The 25,374-nt window shown below is 39.7% G+C and overlaps 1 protein-coding gene across 7 annotated transcripts in view; it reads right to left on the reverse strand.

Annotated features, from left to right (window-relative positions):
- THRAP3 (thyroid hormone receptor associated protein 3) overlaps nucleotides 1–25,374 on the reverse strand; it is a 72,576-nt gene that overhangs the window by 12,440 nt on the left and 34,762 nt on the right. For 4 of the 7 annotated variants that reach the window (XM_030539142.1, XM_030539147.1, XM_030539148.1 and 1 more), the window contains 4 exons: nucleotides 24,528–24,619; nucleotides 9,273–9,434; nucleotides 4,682–5,587; nucleotides 2,005–2,745 (listed from right to left, as the gene is read on the reverse strand). In XM_030539142.1, the coding sequence (XP_030395002.1) occupies nucleotides 2,005–2,745; nucleotides 4,682–5,587; nucleotides 9,273–9,409 (1,784 nt within the window). In that variant the 5' untranslated portion in view covers nucleotides 9,410–9,434; nucleotides 24,528–24,619. Of the gene's footprint in view, nucleotides 1–2,004; nucleotides 2,746–4,681; nucleotides 5,588–9,272; nucleotides 9,435–18,903; nucleotides 19,116–21,702; nucleotides 21,944–22,064; nucleotides 22,093–24,527; nucleotides 24,620–25,374 lie in introns of those variants that run through there. The other 3 variants (XM_030539145.1, XM_030539144.1, XM_030539146.1) reach the window with 3 other exon arrangements.

Below are 25,374 nucleotides of genomic sequence, written 5' to 3' on the forward strand. Positions count from 1 at the left end.
CATTCTACATTTGTACTTCAGTATAACCTTTCTTTAGGAAAATAACTCACCAATGAGACTGGACCTTTACAACATATTGATCTACAACTAAATATAGCCTTGACCCAAAATTTGGTACTTTTTGCTAGCCAGGAAGATACACTGTATCTATACACATTTATTTAAGCAATTATATAGCATTACTTACTTTTGTTCAGATTCTTACATTATAAACTTGTGACTGATGCATTTCTTACATACTAGATGCTAATTTTTTTACGTGTGATTTGTGTCAAGCTGTATTTGGATGAAAACTGAAATTCAATTAAAAATGCACAAAAACAGCATTTCAGAATTTTTGATTAAATAAAGCTCCCTCTAAATGTGCCAGATACATCAGAAAAAAGTTTATCAAAACTTGTTTTGCATTTAAACCTGACTAAACAAAGGAAGAACAAACTGTAGTGAGCGAACAGACTACTTCTGGTCACCAACAGCCAGATTTTCAAAAGGTATCTAAGATGCAGGTATGTGTCTAATAGGATTACAAAAGCACCGGAGTTAAGCACCTGACTCCCACTGAAGTTAACTGGAGTTAGGTACCCTGGGTGCTTAAATGCTTTTGTAAACGCAGTAAGCACCTACATATCTTTGAAACTCTGGTCCCATGTTCTTCAAATTCATCTTTGAATGAACTAGTCCAACAGAAGACAGTTGTTTCACTACACCTGCTAGCTACACTGAAACCAAAAATAATTAAACTAAATGCTTTCCAGCCCAACAGAAACCGAAAGCACTTGCTGAAAGCATTTTCTCCAGACTAAAAATAATGAAAATATAGATCCATAATGCAGAACATAACATTGTTTCCCCTCGATTCTGTATAAAAAAGCAGCACCCTTTAACTCATTAAAACTGAAGAGGGCTCACTGATGCAGTATTTAATTACATTATTTTAACAGATTATAGTGAATCTAGGCCATGTTGTCATAATTTCAAATTTAATTTTAAACAGATTTTTAAAAAGAAAAATGTATTTAATATAAAGTCTGATTTTATTTGTTTAAAGTGAGGGTTTTTCCATCCACCCTGCTGCAGCAGAATATAATCCACCCATCTCCACAGCACACACCTCATGCATAGAATTGCTTCAGTAAAAGCAAATCTTGTGGCTCAGAAAAGGCTGTTTTTCAAAGCACATCCAAACTGCATAACACCACTAATGATCATTCTGATTGCTTCTTGTTTGCATGTTCAAAGTACTGTTCAGATATTAATCCCTGAAACCTGTGATGTGTCTCCTAACATCTCACTCACATGCTATTAGCAGCCATCTTAGTTCCTTTCTCTTCATGGCTGCTGAGATTTAGCGCTCCCTCTAGTGTTCCACTGAGCAAACTGACCTTTATTGCGTAGAGGCTCTTCCCTTTAGCAGAACTAACTTTACTCAGAATCCCCCTAGTGGTCTCCTGAAGCACCAGAGCCTTACAGAAAAATTTAAGTGGCTTTTGGGGCTTCTAGGATTTCACTAACAATGTTCCCATATATTGAGAAGAGGAACAAAGTGCCCTACAAACATACATTTTTTAAGCTGTAATGCTGACATTGCAACATTCTGAGTAGCTCTGGACAGTGGGGAGCAGAATTTGGATTACTGTTGAACACGGAATGGTGTGGTTTGAATGAAGGACTGGGATTCAGAAACTCCCGAGTTATAAACTGGTCTCTTTGCACTGACTTCCTGTGTAGCTGAAGGACAGTCACTTAAACTTTATGCTTCACTTTCTCTATCTGCAAAATGGGGATAACATGATTCACCTTCCACACAGGAGACTCATACTGGTGCGTTAACATTTAGAGATGCATGTGCTCTCTGTGACAAATGACGTGTTGGTAGCTGATTGTACAATATTCTTTATTTAACCTGCCTACGTTTTAGAAAGATCCACAAGGGGTTGGGGGGGAAGGGGGGGAAATAGACTAGTGAAGCCACTACCTAGATTTAACTTAAAGGCAAATCCTTACCGTGCAAGATCTTCATCAAAGGAATCCATTCGGACATTGACCTGGGCCTCCCGGGTAATGGAAAAGGAGGATTTGCCAGTGGCTAAACCATCTCCTCTGGTTCCAAGCTTTTCCCGACTCTCAGAGGCCTTTCTCACAGGTGGTGAAGTACTTTTTTCCTGACTTGCTTTGTAAGCAGTCACTCTAAAATTCTTTTCGGGAACAAACCCCCTGTGACCAGCTTCTGCTCTCTTGGATGCTAGCTTGTCTTCCTTTTTAGATCTTTCAGAATAGGGATCCTCCTCCATTTCCTCAGCTTTCCTTTGCTTCTCCTTTGCAGATGGTAAGAACACTACGCCTTCCCATTTACCTGGTCTATCCTCATCCTGATTTTTGCTGGAGGTTGCTACCACTTTAGACATGAATTTGGGCTCATCATCAAACTCCGAATCCTTTCGGCCCTTGGCCTTGTCTTTCTTATCCAGCTCATCCATCTCCTCTTTGCCATAATGACCTTCCTTGTGGAACTCAGCCATTTTCAGCTTCTCAAAGTCATCCCGAAACTTATAGCGTTTAGGAGACTGGCTGCTGCGATAAGGCTTTTCAGGGTCAGTTTTGGAGGTGTACAGATCTGATTTCGTCTTGCCATCTGCTAAACCCAACTCAGAGAAGCCTCCCTTCTCTTTCATTTTTTCCTTTTCAACATTTGTTAGTTTCTGTTCCTTGTCTTTCCCATTCTCAGTCTTCTGTTCTTCCAAATACCTATTTAAAAAACAAACACACACATACACACACACACACACATTTAAGCAATTCTCTTATAGAAGTATAGACAAGAGTCTTCCTAAAATTCAAAGCAAGCAAACAAGTCTTAAAAATGCCAAGACTTAAAAACATACAGAAGGCTCTCTCTGGTCCCTAATAAATAAGGTAAAATGTAAAGCAGGCTACCCAAATTTTTACTTTAGAAGACATGAATAAGGTCTTAATATATTCAGCAAATGTGCTGGAAGATGGGTATGCAAAATGGATGATGTGAGGTTCAAGAGCAAAGAGGAACAGCAAAAGCTCTTCTTGAGCAAATAAAAAGAGAACCAACTTACCTATATTTTCTAAGGAAAATATTAAGGTCTTACCCAATCTGTTTAGTCACTTACAAACCTGGTTCAGAAGAATTAACACATCAAAACTTTCAACTTGGACTGTTCTGCTTTAAACAACACACTGGAAATAAATGCCTCAAAAGCTACGTCACATTTTGATGCAAGTTTCCTAGGAAAGCTAAACATTTCATATACTGTAAACACAAATAAAAGCAAAAAAAAAAAAGGTTAATGGGAAAAATATTTCTTCTCCTGGGAGAAAAGATAGACACTTTATTCTAGTCCTGGGAATGACAATCCCCCAAACCAATTTGAAGTTTAAAGGTATGCTGGTGAAAGATTATCAGCACATATTTCAATGGGATAGCGGTGGGTTAAGTCTAAAAAGCACCTCAACACACTATTTTAAAAGTCAAGAGTGGAGCAAGATCTAGTTCTGCTAATACACCACTACCTTGATATAACGCCACCTGATAGAACACAAATTTGGATATAACGCAGTAAAGCAGTGCTCTGGGTGGGTGAGGCTGCGCACTCCAGTGGATCAAAGTAAGTTCAACATAACACGGTTTCACCTATAACGCAGTAAGATTTTTTGGCTCCTAAGGACAGTGTTATATCGAGGCAGAGATGTATCATCAAAGGTCTTTGATAATTAATAGAATTTGCCCCCAACAATCTTAAATTAACAGAGAGAAATGAAAATGATTAAGCAGCATTTGAGAACACAACAGTACCTTTCGAGCGAGGAGGTCCTTTAAAACAAAATTAATTAGAGGGACACTTGTCAGGAGTTTGGGGTGCTGACTGGATCAGACTAGAAAGATACTCCTGTACTGAAGATCTTTTTTCTCCTGATTCCAATCATACATAAAATTTACCCCAATGCATTTGCACCATGGCTCTCACAGTGCCTGTATTGGTTTGTTTCTATTAGGATATGCAGTAAGTTATGTGTTTAAGTTTTTTAAACAAAATTTTTCCCTTTGCAAACTTATAATATTTGCTGGAGCCCAAGAGCCAGAAGCTTATTAACTCAGATAGATTTCAAGAGGGAATCAATATTTTGTCTGTTAAACTTGACAGTGCCCAAAAGCAAGCAAACAAGCCTTCTGCAAGTGAAGGTTTTAGTTGCATCTGCACCTCTTCCCCAAAAATCAGCACGTCTGGCATCAGTACCACCAACTGAATTTTTAATGCTCTACTGTCCATTTAAAATTGGGAAATGCCCCAAAATAAGTAAGTAACCATAAGTGAGCCAAGGAATATACAACCACAAATATATATAAATTATATGCAGTGATTCAAGAATGTGACAATTTTTAGACTAATTAAAAAATCAAATTACTGGAAAAACTCCTTGAGCACTTAAATTTATTAAAATAACTTTCCAGTTCAGAAGTGAATTCTGGGGTATCTATGTAATCTTAACATCTTAACTTTGATAGTGCTGTAAAGAAGACAAAACTAGAGAACTACTTCCAATAATGCAGAATAAGGCCTACCACTCAATGAGAGTTACACACACCTCCCCAATTCCTGCCCCAGAGTACCTGGCATGGGAACTGAACACAAAGGAAAAATGCACAACTTGCCTCTTTGAAAAGGCTGCCCCGCCAGGAGCTGCTGCTTCCTCCTTCTGTGAGGCACCATAAATTGAACCGATTGCCGTGGGACTTTTACACACAGGACTCTTCCTCGTTGGGCTCAATCCTGATGAACCATGGTCAAATGGACCCTGATGTGAGCCTGTCTGAAATGAGGCACTGCTTTGTAAAACAGATCCCAGCTGTGAGGGGTTTGACAGTGGAGGACTGGGCTTCTGCAATGGACTTGGCCGAGGAGAACGGCGCCTCACCACAACAGACTGGAGAGGACTTTTTAGCGCAGGACTGCGCTCTCTTGGGCTAAGCTCAGGCACGGCAGACACTCTTGACACTGAACTTGTGCTGTAAGTGGTCATGTCTTGCCATGGCTTTGACCCCTCAGACACCTTGACATCTTGAGTAGCTCCTCCTGAAAATGGCTGATCCTTCGAATCATCACCTTGATTATCTCCTGCAGCCTGTGATGCCCGCGTGTCCTTGGAAGAGGATTTTTTTTCCTTTATGGACCTACGCTTGGAAGACTCAACTCGGCTGTGGTTCGAGGAAGACCGGGAAGACGAAGACCTCCTTGACCTATCAGAAGATGACTTATCAGAGTTTCTAGAATGGCTTCTTGATCTTGGTGATGGAGACCTTCTCTTTGGCGATCGAGAGCGGGAACGCCCTCTGCGAGGGCTGTAGGCTTGGCGATAATTTTGCCAATTTGACCTGTAATTTCCATAGCCTCCTCGGTTATATTGGCCCCATGGATAAAATCCTCGGTTCCGCCCACGGAAATAATATGGTCTCCTGTACCCTCTGTTATGACCTCTGAAATCCCGGCTCTGATACACTCTTGGGTGGTTCCTTTCTCTGTTGTGAGACGGAGAATATGATCTTGAACGGGACCTAGAACTGAAAAAGAAAAAACAGTATTTGGAAAACTCTTTCCCTCAATGCAGCCTTCTAGTTGAAAAAGTTTTAAATGTTATTTTACTGGTTTTGTGTAGGGTTCACTGCCCCTTAAGTAATTTTTCCTTTTCTCCCAGTGAACACTGTTGCCCCATCCACATACAATCCCTGGCAGCAACTTCATGACATCTGAACTACAGCTGGACAGGAAACCAACCTCCTTAGAATCATGGCTGAGACCATGATAGGGATACATTTGTTCTGACTGTCCTCGGACTAATATGGCCGGTACCCACCTTCAGAAATCCAAGTGGCATGTCTCTCAAGTGTCCAGTTTTCACAATCCAAAGAGTGCCAAGGGTATCTCTAATCCTTGGTCTCCTGCATGGCGGGAATGCATTTCTACCCCATAAGACCAGCGCTGTCTCATGTAACAGACTGAATTCTCCCTTCTTTGCAGCCCCAAATCTCATATGCTTTTAATTTTAAATTTCAAGAGGAAAAACCTTTCCTTGCCAGAGAAATTAAACGAACTTCAACACTTGTAAGTGAAAATGGTAGCACTGAAGAGAAAAACCAATGACTGACTTCTCTATATTTCTAATCTCAAACCATACATGAACTGCTGTTGTTCTTAATCCTGATCTCCATCAAGTAAAATAAAGACAGAGCATCAAGAAAAGATTGCCTAAGGCATTTAATGTATCCCTAGCCTGATGCCACATGATGGCACTGTTTATCAACACGTCGGCTTGCTTTTCAAAGGGTAGATATGAGCATGCAGGTTATTAGTGGAAGAAAGAAGAGAACGGAATTTAGGACTGAATGGGAGTGCTCATATCTGGGGTCACAGATTTAAAGAACACAACATTTCAGGGGATATGTAAATGCTGATCAGAGCTGAAGAAGTTCAAAGTGTTTTTCCAATATAATTGGATTTTGCTCAGTTTTATCAAGTATTTAAACAACTGAAGCAGTTGCAGTTTTAAAAGTAGCATCATGGCTCAGGATTGATCAGGTTAATGTACTTAATGAATATTGGACAACTGCAAAGTTGTACTGACAGGGAAAGGTATGAGCAACTATGTTCTTGTAAAATATGAAGGAAACTCCAACACTACACAGGGTTAAAAATCCCTGCAGCAAATCTCACTCATTGTTTATGATGATGCATATTTATTGGAAACATTAAAACTTTTCTTACTGTATTAATAAAGTTCCAGTTATCTAAAGAGTTGACTAACTCTGGCAGTAACAGTATTTAGATATCTTATCCTGACGGGCATCAACTTCTACATCTCTCTCTCCAAAATATTAGTAACTGTACACAACATTGCCACTGAAGTGTCTAAAGCTTAAAATCGAATCTCACTTTTTAATTGGGTTAAAATGAGGTTCTCTTTTGTCCAATTATCAAATACACAAATATTTAACAGGCAACGGCTTACATTACAGCACTAGTAACATCTGGTATGAATCTGCGTTAATATAAATTGCTTAATCGTCTGCTAAAAGAATTTGTGCTCCTTTATTCAAAATAAGAAAACAATGCAACTTACCTTAGATACTTTCTCATTCGAAAACAGTATCAACACAAGAAAGAAGGAAAGGCACATGCAGATGCAGGCAGTGAAAATGAACTGATTAAGAGAAGTGCTCCAAAAGCACTAAGCAGAATTCACATGCTCCTGTCCCCAGGCGCCTACTGCATTTGTTACCAATTACTAGTGAGGGACCTGTTGTATGCTGCTTCCAAAATCCATTCTGTCATTTTACTGAGGCATGGAACATGAAAATCTCACTCCAAAAATCTGCAGAGACTGTTTACAAGAAATCATTTAAAAAGGATGCAGTATGCAAAATACAATATACATGTGCCAGAAGTGAATTATTTTTGAAGTCTTTTGCACTGCATGGCTAGCCAGTTAATTTAATATACATTGTTCTAAAGTTCTGGCAATTCCACTCTTTTTACAACAGTCAAAAACGAAAAGAAATAGCAACATACCTGACCCTACAAACAAAAGTTAAATACACAAGACTAATCAGAAGCAAACATGGGGAAAGAGCATGGAATGCAAGTCAAACCACCAAAGAACATGGAAAGCAAAATGATGTCCCCAATTTTTTTCCCTAAACACAGATACATTTTCTAGTCTCTTCTCCCTAAGATATCACACTACACCTACCTCAGTGAGTACGCGAAAGCCTTGCAAGAAGAGGACTTGTCTATATTAACCCTCTCCATTCCAATTCTCTTTTACCAATTTATTAACAACGTCCAAGTTGTTTCAGCAGCAACACAAGACAAGATGTGTCCTGTTCGATTTAACGCATCTGGATTCCATAGTTACTTCAATGCTGGCCAGATGCTCCAAACCTATACTGCACCTCTTCTAATACTTCACCTTCCCTGCAAAAGAACTCAGTTCCACTTGAGTCTCCATCTCTGCTTTGGTTTTGTCCTGGCTTTCCTGTCATTCCAATAGTATTTTTATTATATTTCTGCATCCTGAAAAAAATCCCTTTTAATTATTAACAGTTGTGTATGTTTACAAGCCTAGCAATGTTCAGAATCTTCAGGATACATTTCAGATTCATGAAAAAACAGATGGACACTATAACATCTAGCCCAACTGGAATAGAGGGTTTTTTTTGTCTTGTTTTTTTAAAGTGAAGATCATTACCAAATGGTGGTGGCCTTGTAAGATATAAAAGCCTTAACTAGTCATATAGGATACTGGGTGATGGAAATCCACGCTTTCCTTTTATTTAGTCTTAAATTGGTCCAGTCAGAAGTAATTCAGAGATGCAGCAACTACCATGCACACCATAGATTTCTCACCATAGATCTCAACTAATTTACATGATTGGCCCATAGTTACCATTGCAGAATTCAGTTACTGACTCCCCTCATGATGGAACACCCCTCAACCTCCACACAGACATCCACCTTTCCCGTCTGAGGCTTAGACTGAGACTCTGGAAAAGACCGTCCTGAACTCAACTCTAAGAAATGCATGACTTTTCCTAAAGATCTTTTTTTAAAGCGGTTATCAATAAAGTTTCGGGGGGGTGGGTGGGGGAAGAGAACAAAGAAGCTAATAAATGAAAAGGAGCATGTTTCGCTGTGGAAATCTCTCAGTTGTCTTTCCCATTTGTCAGTTCTGACCAAAAATGTCAACACTCTCTGATTTCAGCCCCTTAAATCATCAAAGTGAATAATCTACAAAAAATTTGATCAAGAACAACTTCGGTCTGTTAAGAGGTTTAAAATGAAGCCTTAGGTGAGATGTTATTTACTGCACAAGAAAGTAAAGTTTATCCGTTCCTCCATTTAGTCTGGGTCAACATTCCTTCACTAACAGCACAGCATTCTGAGGAGCTACATCTACTTACATAACATACATATGGGAATATTCCATTAAAAGGATCAGCGATTATTCAAGAGTGCAGAAGAATGCAAGACACATGCGTGTTGTAGGACACCCTATCAATAGCATATTGCAAGACAGAACAGAGAGCAAACGAAATCAGTAACCCAAGAGACAGAACACTTCAGCTACTCTAGAATCTAACACAAGGCTTTTCACAGGAGGGTTTGTTAGTGCAGCCAACATCTGAGCAGGACAGAGGAAGAAGAAAAACTCTTTGAAGTAAAAGGGTGCAATCAAGCCGCATGCATTACCTGAGCCTGCGTTTTCTTGATCGTGAGACAGAACGGGAGCGGGAACGGGATTTGGAGAAGGACCGGGAGCGTGATCTCGATCCAGATCTTGAACGAGACGAGCGGGATCCAGATTTTGATTTGTTAGTTTTCGACATCTTTGAAAGCTCCCTTCAGTTACACCTGTCGATATGGGGGAAGGAAAATAGAAAACAGAAAACATGTAAGTGAATAGTTCTGACTACTTGGCTTCTCTCTCTGGCAGTTTAGATAGTTCCAGAGACTCATGCAGTTGCTGCTGAATCATGAAACCTTTTAATTCCTCTTTGCAAAAAGAAAAACCCTGGAGTGCAAATTTTTTTTTAAAAGAAGCAATTCAGCACAGAAACAGGAAGCAGGAGGCGGCCTCTGTGCTTTTTTAAGCATCCTTTTGCTCCAGATAAGTGAGTTAATCTCACCCGCCATTACCAATAATGATGGTGCCTGCACAAAAAAAGTGAATTAGTTCAGGTTTTCCATAAAGCTTTCTTCTGCTTTATATTTTCAAAAGGAGAAGCAGAGTAAGAGGCCATCAATAAAATAATCATCCTCCAAGATACCCTAATTTCACTCTTTTAGATGTAGATCTATTAAACCATGAAGTGAAGTTCTAGACATCTTACAAGCCCCACTGCTCCAAGTGTGGTTCATGCACTGCTACAATCAGTTACAGGAGTACACCACTCACTGATGAGTCCTGCTGCAGTGAAAATAATTCCTACGTCCTTCTCAGTATTCACCCAGTGTTTCAAATACTGACAATAAAGACGAATATCCCAAAGCATTAAATGACTTGAGAGAACCACTATATTATATAGAAACTTAATAAAAAAAGTGAATTTACCTGTGCTAGTTTCAGGAATATACCCAAGAAAAGCCAAACCAACCTCTTTGAACGAGACCTTAATGCCTACACTTTGAAACAATTGTGTAGTCACATGCCACTACCCAATCCCTACCAGATACACAATTCTTGAGGAAGGAACCAATAATGAAGAGCCACTGGAAAACAACATGTTGATGTAAAACTTGTCGGTTATTCTTGTTGTGGTTTTCCAATGGCTCTTCATTATTGGCTCCTCCCTCAAGAGTTGGATAAAATATAGCTAACAGATATAAAACATCTTAGATTAGGAAGTTTATTAAACATTTGGAACAAATAAACCAAGTAAAATTCAGATGTGACATTTTGTATTTAAAAACTGATTAACTATTCTTCTTTATTAGTATCCAATTAAGTCACAAAGTCTTGGTACACATTTTTCAGGGCCCAGATGTCGATCTTAAAAAGTCTAATCATGAAGGTTATAAATGCCCTCCCTTGGTAATGCCTTTCCAAAAAGTACTAGAAACAATTCTAACATACCACAGTCAGGGTCACAAAAGCTCTATTGTCATTTCTACCTAATAGCTCCAAAGCAACAGTAAGTCTCATTCCTCACTTTGTTCAGCTATAAAGCAAATCTTCAGAACTCAAGTTCTATAGTGCTGCAAAGAATATACCAACTTTCAATTCCTACTGGCTTCAACAAACTTTCCCACTCAAAGTGAAAATGCTTCTGCCTCTGAATTACCGGAGGAAAGTGCTGTTCCTCCAAACCTCAGGGTAAACTCTCTTTATTCTTCCTTCTACTCCATTCATTCCACAATAGCACTTACTGGGGTGAAACAAGGGTTAAATGCTAATGTTTTGGGATTTCTAAGGGGTCTTCACTGGCCACATTAACACACTACTGGAGCAGCGCTTTAACGTGGCTTGCATAGCTGTGGCATAGTGCTGGGAGAGAGCTCTCCCAGAGCTCAAAAAAACCCCACCTCCGCAAGGAGAATAGTTCCCAGCACTGGTGCACTGTCTACACTGGTACTTTATAGCACTGAAACTTGCAGCGCTCAGGGGGGTGTTTTTTCACACCCCTGAGCGAGAAAGTTGCAGAGCTGTAAAGTGTCAGTGTAGACAAGCCCTAAATATTCTACATTAGTGCTTGGCATAAAGCAGTTCAGTTTTACCTCCAAATGGCAGAGCAAAACTGAAAAGAACAAATGCTCCCAGTTTTAGCAAGAAAGCAAGATGGTATGCAATTCATCAAGCCCTAAACTTCACTGAATAATAGAACCAGCACCAAATTATTTAGCATGTAACACGACATTGATTGTCAACTGGTGAAACGCAGACCCCATTAAGAATCAGAACTTTAATGGAAGCATGGTTGGAAAATGGTACCAAAATGGGATATGTAATGCAACTTCTGCCTGAAAAGTGAGCAGAAATTTTGGATCGGTTTCAACACAAACTCCTGCCTCTTCAGTTTTCCTCAATTCTTTTCCTACTTGCCTCCCACACCCTACTTTAGAATTCTGAAGTATTAAGAGGTTTTAGCGCAGGGGGCCTAAGAGAACAGACAAGTAAGAAAGACCCAGTTAGGTTTCTGGGGAAACACTGGAAAATATTTGCATTCATAAAACAGGTCTGACAACATTTTCTCCATGATACTTTGTTTGCCATTCAAATACATACATATCAGGAAATTCCCTACATCAAGAATCAGCTGTTCCCTCCACCTCCACCCCTAACAACTTTTTCCAGATGCAAACTTTGTTTGCAACATGCAATTTATCTAATAAGTTGCCACAGCAAGACAGACAGACTGAAATTATAACTAGAAAAATGAACGTGGGTTTGTGTTTCAGTTTTACTAACATGGAGTACTGTATCTTTTGGGGACAGATGATAGACACAAGACATTTTAAGAGCATGAAAAAGGCAGGAAAAAGGAAACCCCTTGTCTCCAGCAGAAGGAGCACCCATGTCCAGTCTAATGGTTAGAACAAGAGACTAAAAGTGTGATGGAAAGCCCATGAAATCAACAGAAAGATTCCCACTGACTCCAGTGGGCCTAGAGCAACCCCTAAATCCAGATTTCTTGACTTCTCATGTAATCTTAGATTCTTTTTGTGACTAAATGATCTGTTCTAATTTCCTCTGCCTCAGGGAGATTACATAATTCAATGGACTGTTGTAAATATTAGTGCCAAATTCTATCTTCTGATATCTGCGATTCAGACGACCTGGTTCCAATGGGAAATGCATGTGCATATTCCAGGGTAAAAAATGGCTCAATGTTTGCAAAATGTGTTGACTGTTGACTTTTTAAAAAATTCTTTACATTGCATCGTCATTTGTCTAGAGTAACAGCAGGGATACAAAACACTACAGTTATAACTAGAAAGATTTTGCATTTTGAAAAAGTCGTTTTGCCTTTCCTGACATGTTCATTTCAAACAGAGGTCAGCTTTAAACAATAAGCTTTTCTGTCCATTTTGGAAAGTGACAGATGCAGACAGCACATCTAGAAATGTACATACCAGAAAAGTATTTACAGTTAGACTGCTTGGGACACAGGGATGGAAAAATTGGTAAAGTAAATATGCCTCTTAAGAGATACAAGGAACAGATTATAGGATCAATTTCCTCAAGCAAAACCTCTCAAGGACAGTGGCAGCTGTCTCCATAATTTCAAAATAAAAAGTAATATAATCACTTGGAATTTCTTTATAAGTGTTACCAGTTAAATTTTAAGATGATCTCTTTCTAAAATCTGTGTTGGCCCACAGATATTCAAGTTGGCTCTCAAGACAGGCTAGTATCACCTGCTTACTTCATTTATGGTAAAAATATATGGAAATAATAGTAGCGTAACCTGATCTTGTCAGAGGAAAAGCTCCCTACCATGCTTCATTAATTGCTTTAGCTATAAAATATGAGAGCACAATATGCCAATCCTTAATTACGATAACAGATAATTGTATTACTTACTTTTTTACAAATGTATTTATTCAGCTGCCACCATTAAGTTATACCTGTGTTCACACGAAGAAATTTTTGTCCCTCAAATCATGTTAAAACATTAACCAACTAGAACAAAAAACCCGCCAGGTTATTTAATATTCAGTTTTAAATTACCCAACGCCCCATATATCAGTCACATACAAAACCTAGCTCTAAACCCTCATTAACTTGGGACATGAAAATCTGTGTTTTGGAAGACAGTGAAAATCACAGCACTACACAACTAGATTATGTTGACTCGGTAAGATTATAGCTGCCATCCAGAACATTTCCTAAAAAAATGCAATCAAATACCTGCCTCTCAAGGTCACCAAATAGATATCTTATGCATTAATGGATGTACTTCCAATTAAGGAGTCAATCTCTCTGTTACTCTGCTCTACTGTGATATGTTGCCAACGCTCATAGTATTCAGTAACAGGTTTTCATTGCTGAAAGCCATCTGAAAAGTTTTATAAATCCTTATTCCTTGGCCTGTGTTTAACTATTTTTAGTAAGTTTCACATGCACATTTATTTATTTTCAGTAATTTTCTCCATAATCATCTGAACCAGCAATGTTTGATGTCACTGAGTTTATCCACATATCCTCAGAACAAGACAAGCCACACCGTAGAAGTAGACTATTACTGCATGGTACTTAAATAGGGTTGTTAATACCAAAGTACTGTACTTACTAATCAGTACTTGGTTTCGGTTTAAAATATAACCAACAGCACAATCCAAAGGCTCTTTCAGACATGGTGTTTATGCAGAAAATATTAAAATGAATAAGAGTGGTGAGGAAAAAAAAAAAAGAGACCATAGGTTCTTAACCCTGAAACTAAAATTCTGAAAGAAAAACCTCTAGGGTTATGTGCCTTCTAGCAGATGTTTATGCAGCTTTAAAGATGTTCTGTTAAAAATTTATGTTATGAAAACTGATTTTACTCAGTGCTATAAAGGAACATAAAACTAGACTGAAAAGTATTTTGCCAAGGCTAAAAACAAAAATACCAAGAAGCTATTAACGAAAGGACAACCATTACATGCTATTAAGCATGCAAGAACGGATTTATAAACTGGGCTCCTCAGTAACCCCTGAAATGTGTGCACTACAATATTACTTCTGGGCAGAGGAAAACAGGGGAATAGTTTAAAGCTAAGAGTAATGTTAACTGAATATGGAAAACTGGTCAAGTTAACACAAGGTTCAGTAACTTTTTTGTGGATCTGGTTAAAATAGTAAAACTTACGGTATGAGACCAGAAAGAAAAAAAGGAGCTAAACAGGTAAAAGCCTATTCTTTACCTGCTATTTAAATAAGCTAAATAATTCTATCTGCTGCTTGTGTCCATTTTAAGTGAAGTCCAGTGGATTGACTTGAAATGTTTTCATTTCCAGTTGCCGTCTTTGAGTCCAAAGTGTGTGGGATACTCCATCAACCACTGTCATCAACATCTTTTCAGGAACAGCATGATAGCATTAACGGAATCAGCACTATACAAAGTGGGTTATGCCCAAGAATAACAGATGAAGTTATCAAGGGAGATGTTACTTTAGTTTTTTCATTTTAAAAATGACACATGCCTCCCCATTTCAAGAAAAACTGGTAATGACAAATCTATTGACAACAGTTATAATATTCCATACTGTAAAGCATATGGAAATACATGTTTGCTGCTCTGGATGCCGAAAAATAAGCAGTAACAGATCACAGATAAGAAGCATCATCAGCAAAGTAGGAAAGCCCCAAATGACAGCCACTTTTCAATGAGAGAACACTTGTGAAAGGACAGTTTTTACATAAAAATTAAAAGAAAATCTTTATAAAATAATTATGTTGAGACATTGGCAGCTTTTCAAACAGCCATTAGCCAAACATGGACCAAAGATTAGATGGCCAAACTCAAAATACAGCGGAAACGAAGGATGTAAGTAAAATATAATGATGGAAGGAATTCAACAGTCCCTGGGCTTAAAAAGATATTAAAGGCCACAAAAGATGGTCCAAGTTGCACCTTGAACAATTAAGTCTTTAGTGGTTTTCATATAACAAAACTAACAAGAAGCTATGGCCTGGCCTGCACTAAAAAGTTAGGTTGACCCAACTATCTCTCAGGGACGTGAAAAATCCGCACCCAAGTGGCTAAGTTAAACCAACCTAACTCCTGGTGTAGAGAGCGATAGGCTGGCAGAAGAATTTTTCCTCCAACCTAGCCACTGCCTCTTGGGGAAGTGGAGTACCTGTGTTGACAGAAAAAGCCCTCCCATTGGCGTAGGTAGTACCAATACTGAAGCAGCTGCAGCTACACCACAGTAGCATTTCAAGCACAGACCAGCCCTGAGTTCTCCAAACAGGTTACCCTACTTATGGGAGTCTGAACCTTGACTATACCTTGATCAAGAAATTTGGATCTTGACAAAAAAACAACTGACTACCCCAATCTACAACATGCTAGACTCACACACTAGGGAGCCACCTTAATGAAGTCCTGATAACAAAGAGACTACTTTTTACCCAGCACAAAACTTTTAGAGGGTCTGAAAACACTATCACCTCCTCAGACTACTACTGACCACTTGGAGAAAACACTACCCTCCCTCATCCCAGGATTAGGTATAGGAACACGACCATGCTTAGAATAGGAAGATGCTATACTTTTAACTGTTCAGAGGTTTTAAATTTATGCTTCTCTTTCATGCAGAAGATCATAAAGTGGCCTGAGATGATCACAAAACAGGATCTTAAAGCTGAATATTGTTTGTTTCATCAAACTAAATATTAGGGGATTTTTTTGTTGTTGTCACCATGAGTCTACTTTGGTGTACAACATTTACTAGTCAGTCATTCTTTTGTCTGGTTTAAGTGCCAGAAATTCTCCCCTCGTCAAGCTGTTCTGGTTGCTTCTTTGACCGTCAATGTAACTGCATGCAATAAAAATAGGAAACTCATTCCTAGCAAGTGAGCTGGCTCCCAGATATAGCTCTTTTTAAACAGCCTCTGGACTCAAAGGGTTAAAACAGAAGAGCAAGCCAGACAGACTCCTCTCCCTCACTATGGTAACATTGCATTTGTAATCTAGAGTTCTGTCCTAAAGGAGTTAAATGATTTGTTTACCAAGATTGCCTCTGAACTTTATACTACAAAAATCCTAAGAATATAAATAGTTCCCTCTCTCCATTTCTTGTAGAAACTTGAAATAAATTCTCAGATGCTTGACGGAGGCAACGTTTCGAAGGAATTTATTTACTGTGACACAAGACTCCTGAAGATTACTCTGGTTCTAATGGAAAGGTTACCTGCAGGGCCGTCCTTAGGCATAGGCAACATAGGCAGCTGCGTAGGGCACCTGAAAATTTGGGGCACCACTGGGTCTTAGTGTCCACCCTCTTGTTTTCCTATCCCTGTTCTGACCCTTCCTGCAGGCTCCCACAGATGGCTGCTCTAGCCTGGTGAGTCTTCCTTGGGAGGGAATCTAGTAGTTAAAAGTGAAAAAACCTCCAGCCTGCCAGACCTATTAGCACAACATTGAAACTGTTAAAGAGACATTCAAGGGGTAATAAAGCCATTTAACAGGCATTTGCCAACCCCAAGGTATATACTGACAGGTTTCAGAGTGGTAGTCCTGTTAGTCTGTATCAGCAAAAACAAGGACGAGTCCTTGGGCTTGTCTATATCAGAAAGTTGCAGCGCTGGTGAGGGAGTTACAGCGCTGCAACTTTGAAGGTGTACACATCTGCAGGGCACCACCAGCGCTGCAACTCCCTGTTTGCAGCGCTGGCCGTACTCCCGTTTTGTCTCGGGTGTAGAGGATCCAGCGCTGGTGATCCAGCGCTGGTGATCCAATGTAGACATTTACCAGCGCTTTTCTTGACCTCCGTGGAAGGAGGAAGTCTCTGGTAATCAAGCTGGTCTCCTTTCCCGGTTTGCTCTCTCGTTCCCGGAACCCCGAGCAAGCAGGTCTCCTTCCCTGCGGTTTGCTGGGTGGCTCCGGGAACGCGAGAGCAAACCGCGGCGAAGCTGGTCTCCTTTCCCGGTTTGCTCTCGCGTTCCCGGAACCCCGAGCAAGCAGGTCTCCTTCCCTGCGGTTTGCTGGGTGGCTCCGGGAACACGAGAGCAAACCGCGGCGAAGCTGGTCTCCTTTCCCGGTTTGCTCTCTCGTTCCCGGAACCCCGAGCAAGCAGGTCTCCTTCCCTGCGGTTTGCTGGGTGGCTCCGGGAACGCGAGAGCAAACCGCGGCGAAGCTGGTCTCCTTTCCCGGTTTGCTCTCGCGTTCCCGGAACCCCCCTTGAAGCCACCGAACAGCGCTGCAGTGTGGCCACATCTAACACCACTTGCAGCGCTGGTTGCTGTAAGTGTGGCCACTCTGCAGCGCTGGCCCTATACAGCTGTACTAATACAGCTGTAACAACCAGCGCTGCAAAATTTTAGATGTAGACATGGCCCTTGTGTCACCTCAAAGACTAACAAATTATTTGGGCATAAGCTTTTGTGGACTAGAACCCATTTCATCAGATGTCCATGAAAGCTTATGCCCAAATAAATTTTTATACTGTCAGTTTCTGACTTTACTGACAAAAACAGTTGTGCATTAATGTAATATTTACACAGAACATGTCAGTCTACAGGACTTTAGTTTAAAATTTGCTTTAAAATATTTCATTAGTGAGCTGGTGAAGATTATAAAATCACATTTCTAAAAAATGCTTGCATAGAGTTTTAGATGCACAATCACCTTTATTTAGCCTTAAATGTGTGGATCTTCACACACAGTTTTTTAAATAAATCCTTCAAAAGACCTCCTTTATCTAAAATACACATTTTAATTACTATAGTTAAAAAAAAAAGTGCTTCCAAGTCTTCCTGTCCTTTTTGTCCATCCCTTCACCACCTCTCCCCTCACTGCCCACTGAAGAGAGCCCTTAAAGGGACAACAGTCCTTCCCTTCCAGATAGCTGGACAAAGAGTTCCCTTTCTTTACTTCTGACTATCCGACAAACTAGTTTTAAAAGAACCCTCCAGCAAAATCAGTACCTTAGTAAGACAAAATCCTTGTTATACCTAAAATCTTTGGAAACATTTTTTTTTAAAGTTGGTGAAATTTCATAACCATGTCTCTTGTTATGGAGATCACACAAAGTAAATTACTGTTCCCTTTTTCTAAAAGCAATGAACATTGTTATGAACACACTAAACCTCTCTGATTAATTTAAAAGAATGTCTTTGTTTCAGTGAGTTAAATATGTAGTAATCTGGAATGCTGGCTTAAGATTTGAGTATATTTAAAATATAAATTCAACTTAGAAATACTGATGAAGAAAATGTAAAACAGAGAAGAGCTGCATCATGTATTCCATTATATGTAATATTGTATTCAGCAGGACAGCTGACTCACCCTTACTATGAAGTTTTTGCAAATAAATCTCTGACAAACTTCAGGGCATATCAAAAAACCTGTGACTGACATTTTTTATTCCCAAATTTTAGTGCTTTTAATTAGGTACTTTCTTCATGTCCATTCTGCATGAGGGAGAGTGCATGGAAGTCTCTGCAGGGAACTGTGACTCTCTGCCACCATGAGGCAGGCTGGGCATCTCATTATCCTTTGCTGTCAAGTCCCTCCTCCCCCTCCCCCACCAGGCTGTGAGCTTGGGCTGCCATCCGGCATAGGGGCACCAGTTTAATAATACTGCGTAGGGCCCCATAAATCCTAAGGACGGCCCTGGTTACCTGTAAATGAAAGAGAGGGATTAACTAGGAAAGAGGCCCGGGCTGCACACTTACCTTGTTGTTTGGACTTCTTGATTGGATGGGGGAGAATCCACGTAAAGGAAACATGTGCACAATGCCTGACACGGCTGATAGAAGAAAGCAGCTCTGGAAGTGGGTAGAAAATGAAAACGTGCGTGGCCCTGCGAGTGGGGAGTGCAGCGAGTGGGGAGTGCAGCAGAAGCCTGTTGCACGTTGCACAGAGAGCTATGGAGGCTCCTCTTTAGGAAAGAAACTGCAAGAGGTCACATTTCCTTCCTGCTTTCAGTCCTGACGACACTTCAACCTCCACCCCCTTTCACATTTAAAGGGCAAGGACTGTTTTCCTCCATTGCAAAGTAGGTCTCATCTGACAGCAGAAAAAAAGCTTTAGTGATCCTGCCTGATCTGTTGCAGAGAGCAAGGCCGGAGCACGACTTGTGTGTGCACTTGGAACTGTTTTCATACAGAGGGAGCCAGTTTGACAGCCAATTTTCAACCAAAGCTGCTGATTTTGTCTGGAAACCAGGCGGCAACCTTATGTTAAAGCTGTTAAGTGTTGAAATAATCTTCCCAAATGCTGGTTTAAGTGCAGTGGGTCTCAAACTTTTTTTTTAATGGTGACCCCTTTCACATCGCAAGCCTCTAAGTGCTACCCTTCTAATAAATTAAACACTAATATTTTTAACACCATTATAAATGCTGGAGGCAAGCGGGGTTTGGGGTGGAGGTTGATAGCTCTCGACCCCTCATGTAATGATCTCGCGACCCCCTGAAGGATCTCAACCCCCAGTCTGAGAACACCTGGTTTAGTGAGTCTGATATCTAGGAACAGGATACACTCAAACTATCTTTCAGAGTCAAACTTTAAGGCAGTTCTACTGATGGATTGTAACTATTTCAACAGGAGAGAACAAATAGGAGCAGAGGCTTTACATCAACATGCTGGGCAGCCTCAACAATCCACAGCCCAGTTAAAATATTAATGAGTTAAAATACGGCCACACTGTGGAAATCTTAAAACAAATCTTTATTAAAATACAATTATATATCATGAACTTTTTGACATTTCATTTCTGATTACATAATCATTTCTGATGATCATTACTGATTATTGTAGGAAGATGTTTGGTACAGGGACCTTGGCTTACTGGTTTCTAAAGTACCATACACACTTAAGATGCTGTATGAACAGCAACCACCATTAAATCAACTTGGAATATAAACTGCTGCGTCTTTTTAGAGTTAGTTTAGTAAATTCATTCATATTTCAGTGGTTTAAAACATAACAGTTTCTTCCACAGTGAAGATACAAAACAATGAATCTGACACTGCTAAAAGAATCAGAATAATTAGTTAACAGGAACTAGCCAGCTTATTGGTCTAGTTGGGTCATAAGTACTTCACATTCTCAAAGTACTTAAGTATTAGTAGCATCATGTTCCGTTATACTATGTGGTATTTGATCCTGTTGATCACAGAACGCCACTGTTCCACCTTAGAGATGTAGCAGGAGTTAAAGGAAATATGCTCAGATGAACATAAATATGTGGACATCAGCTTGCTCTACCTCAAATGCAGTTAGCACCATCTACAATGCACTGTGATAGCTGCACAAGATCAGCAACTAGGTGAAGAGCAGCTGGCTGAAGCTAAATCTGGGCAAAATGGATCAGATACTGGTGGAGAAAAGAAGCACTCCAAAGAACTAGTTGCTATCACCAACATATCGCTTTCCTTGTTGGCATCTAGCAACCGATCAAGATGGTCCACAGCAACTGGATCCTCAGTGCTTCAAAAGGTGAACATTTCTTAAACTACATCATGTACTTGTTGACAAATCTGACCATCTTGTAGTTTGCATATTTCGAGAGCATCTACAGTTGTTAGATCTCAATAAAATGTGCTCACTCCAAGTTAACTATACTTCTCAAGTGTAAAAACATGTGTCTGAAAAGAGTTAGGAATTTTTAGTAATTTTGGCTAAACATTCTGTAGCAAGGTTAAGGGTGTTAAACATCTGAAACCAGAGTTCTTTTAGCCACAAGCCAAGAACCCTTATAAATCAAGCAGATGCAATGCAGATTCCACGTCACATCTATTCATTTGGTCTCCACCTTAACTGCAGAAACTAAGATTATACAGGCCACTAGAAGCCTTTGATTGCTCTGTCACTGCATTGCATTGTCTGAATAAGGAATGAAGTCAGTTTTTTCTTCTGATGGTTACTGAGTCATGGTTTTAAAGGTGAAATACTAATGCTGTATTTTTTTTTTTAATACAAACAGTCTGATAAAGATGGCTGAGAAATTCCATACTAGAAGGCCAGGGCTCAAACAAAAATGCAGCATGGTCAAGTTCTGGCAGTGCCTCCCTGCACAAAGTGTTCTCTCTTTCAGCTAGTGGCACAGGGAAAATGAGAAGTTCCTAAATGAGAGATGATGCATTTCCAGTCGCATAATTTTAAAATCAAGTAATCTTGCTAAAAACTAGATAGCATTGTTAAATTAACAAAACTGCTGTGATTTCCTGATTTTAAGGTTCACTTCACAGAAAAGGTGCCCCCCTCTAAATGACCACAGATTACAAATAAAGAAATCCCCCAGAAACAAGCCATTTAACTATCTTTTTTAGAACTTCATTTTATTCTATGTAGGAATTGCACTGCTTTATCTTTTTTTGGAGCCTAAACAGAAGTTCCTTGAATTCGGTCAAAATATTATTTGCTTGACTTGTTGAAAAGAATTCTCTCTCCCCCCTATCAGGCAAACAATTTGAACTAGATACTTTTCCTGCATAATGGAAAATAAAATAAGGACATATTTATGGACTTACCCGGGGGCCAAGTGAGAGTGGAGTTGCAGTATCTCCAACAGTCATTCCTTTTGGGTTCCGTGTAAATGCTTGCAAGCAGCAGCACTTAGAAGGAAATATTTCAGATATGTCTTTGCAGCACTGAGGTAAGGATAATCAATCCAGCCTTATTTAGTCACTGGTTTTCTAGGGACTAACATGAAGCTTAGTTGTTGAGTTCAATTACTGCATCTGATTCATCTATTTCCATATTAAGACACTTCTGCAAATAATTGAAAGCAAAATGTGTACAGCTACCATATCAAAGCATTAGTGTGTGTATACACACAAAATGTGGGTAAAATGCATTTAAATTAATTTGTATTTAAGCAAGGTTATTTTACCTTTTTGTTCTGTGTAGTCCTTGCTATTCTGCAGAAGATATGAAAAAACCATCAGCTAAAGCCTGCTTTTCTCTGAGCGTTGTGAGTACCACTAAACTAAAGCAACGCAATATCATCTTTTTCGAAAATCCTGAGCTGCATTCAGGAATTCTCTGTACTATGAAATTCCTATGGCAATAATCTGCTGTTGGAACAAACTTTCTTTTCAAACTCTCTCCTGCTAAGGGTTTATATGGAAATGTAAGTTAGAGTTTTCCAGAACTATGGAAATTTCACTTGGTGCTCAGAACTGGAGTTGACTCTCAGAATTTGGCTTCTCAGATAAGTAAAACACCATCGCACTTGCTTTTGTCTCCATTCTAGCAGCAAAGTTCTACATATCAAGCTTAACTTCATTTCACACATTAACCAAAAGAGCACACTGGGGGCTCTTGCTTCCACAAGAAATATATTTGGAGAGCAGGCAAACATAAGCTGGTCACAGTGCTGTGCGCAGGTCTAGTAGTATTTTTACTGACATTGCAAAGGATCCTGAAGCACTAAAAAGTATACACATTTGGTATAGCGCCACTAAAATGCTGCTACCTCAGAGATGGAAGGAAGACAAGCAGAGCTCTGAAGGGTACACAAGAGTGGAACAGGGACAAATTTTGGCCAAGAGCTATGAAACAAAGCTTAGTTCTCACAAAAATGCCACAGGGACTTGAACACCCATGAAGAAGAGGCAGCAACACTTGTTTTTTAAGGGCCTTGCCCCAGTGTTGCCCTCCACCACAGAGTTAAGTGAATGAAACTCAGTTAATCTATCATGGAAGGATGAAGGCCAGAGTCAATCCTACTGTGATTTGAACATGAGGTCTCAAGGTTACTGCAGAGGAAAAGCTGTGGGCAGCTTTCTGCAAAGCACAGGTAGCTATTTTCTGTACTTTATTAAAAACCAGAACATAGGGTAGCCATCTGCTAAAAAATAGCTAATCTGGGAAAGGTTAAACATACTATTTTAATAATAATGATGAAAGTAATACTAAGTATTTCTATATATTTCAAGTGCTTTACAATGGAGGACAAGGGTTAATATTCCCATTTTACAGATTAAAGATGGAGGCAGAAGGAAGTCATGGAAATTGCCTAAGGCTATAACAGACAGTGAATGTCAGATCCAAAAACAGAACATAGGGGGTCCTGACTCCCAGTGTGTACTTGCCTCAGTCCCTCCACCTATGTAAGAAACAGAGAGAACAATGCCCTCCCTTAACAAAATTTTTATCGTGACTAGCCAAAAAATTATCCTTTGATATACAAGCTGCACTGTATTGAAAACCACCTCCTTTTACTGTGTGCAGGTAACAGAATTAACCTTTCTGAGCAAAGACGATACTGGAACAAGTCAAACTGGATGTGTGGCAAAACATTACTTAAACGCACAATATTAGCTATTGTGTCTGAAACGCCTTATGCCCATTAATTGGGAACATTTTCCTTAGGTTTGGAGGCTCTGTTTCACATTTTGTAATGTAATGAGGGATTTTATTTCCTTTGGTATCTCAGCTCACAAATAAGACCCTTTGTCTGCAAGACACCATGGCATTCAAACTAAAAAAATGGAAGGAGGAGCTTCAGCTGAGCTACTAATCAGGACTTGTTGGCATAGAAGGCAGAGAACTGGTGTTGCAATATGTACACACTGTAAGGGAGGTTAATATTTTACAAGTGTTGAACTTTCGGACTGAACTCAAACAGCTGAAGATTTTTTTCAGTGCAAAAAGCAAATCCTTCTTTACACTGAATCCTTTAAAAGATTTGTGGTTCAGACACCCCCACTCATCATTCCTATTCTCTCCCTCCCTAACTTTTGAGTTTGTGGTTGAACTATCTTGATCCCCTTCCTTGCTAAGAGGTATCCATTTTAATGGCACAAGCATGTTACTCTTTCACAAAATTCATAGCTCATGACAGAGCAGGTTAGTACAATTAAACAAACAGCAACTAGTTTTTCTCCGTGATTCTCAATCTAAAAAAAAAGCAAGCTGTTGCAACTCCTATTAGTTGCCAGTGTTATAGACTATTCCAAATACCCTTTTCACCTAAATTAAAGGTTTTTGTATTCTGTTTTTCAAAGAGCAACCACTTCAAGTAAATTTTAAGATAAGAAGCATTAACTGCCAAGGTTCTATAAGGGGGAAAAAAAAGATTACATGCTACTCTGACCCAAGTTTATGACACAATGCTCAAATAAGGTCCACGGAAGGGAAAACATGGACTCTGACTCAGCAAATATTGATGGGTTTTAAGTACTCAAACAAGCAAAACAAATTCCATTTACGCAGTCAGCGCTTAAACTGTGAGGCAGCAATGCTAAAACTATAAAGCCTTGAGCTATAGGGTATAGTCCAAGGCTCAAAGAGAGGCACTCCCCCGCTCCCCCCTTAGAGATGTTAGGTCTTAATTTTGTAATAAACTTACCTGGCTGCTGGAACACGCACTCACACCTTCCACCCCTCAACAGTAACCTGTCCCTGTTTCAGCTTCTCCAATTATGAAATCAGGAAACAATTCTGCACAAAAAAAACACTGTGTTGAAGCAGCTGTATATTTAAGCTATACACCATTGGTTTTGTTTTAAGGCAAGAGGTTTTATACACAAAACTGTTGGCTTTAATCATTATCACCTTAAACCTGGGAATTGGTCACCTTCTGAGAAAGGAATTTGGAAAGTCAATCCATTTACCAGTCTTTCCCCAGTCACTATTTTTTCTCCCTTCTAATCCCAAACTCCAAGCTAACAACTGTCAGTGATCAAGTAATCACTTCCCCCCCAAGACAGTGCAAGCAAGGACAGCTGAATTCTGGCACCTACTCTAGAGACACCCTCCCTTTCTAGACCAATGTTCATACTTTGTCTTCAAACAGAACTGTAACTTGGTCTGCACTAACAGAGTGCTCCTAAACTGTGCGACAATCTTGCTTGGGCTGAGGAAGAAGTCTGCTGCGTGGTTCTGCCCAGCACAGTGAAGTATGGGATTTCTAAAATCCCTGTTCGCACTGAAACACCAAACTGAGCTGGTTACAACAGTGTGAGGAAAGGCTTGTAACTAGCATGGTTTGTGCCTCAGGAGGAACTGTGGCACTCCCAGCTGCTACCCTATAGCCCAAGGAGTGGCCATCAAACATCACTACAAACAGATCACTGCTTCAGCCATACAAAGTGGTGGCAATTATATCCAGGGCACCACTTTCAGACTCCTGCTATTTTGACCACAAAATAAAATTAATATTGGGTTTAAATTAAAGCAGGTGGACACAGTATTAT

This window comes from Gopherus evgoodei, chromosome 20 (assembly GCF_007399415.2).
Source record: "Gopherus evgoodei ecotype Sinaloan lineage chromosome 20, rGopEvg1_v1.p, whole genome shotgun sequence".
NCBI lineage: Eukaryota > Metazoa > Chordata > Testudines > Testudinidae > Gopherus > Gopherus evgoodei.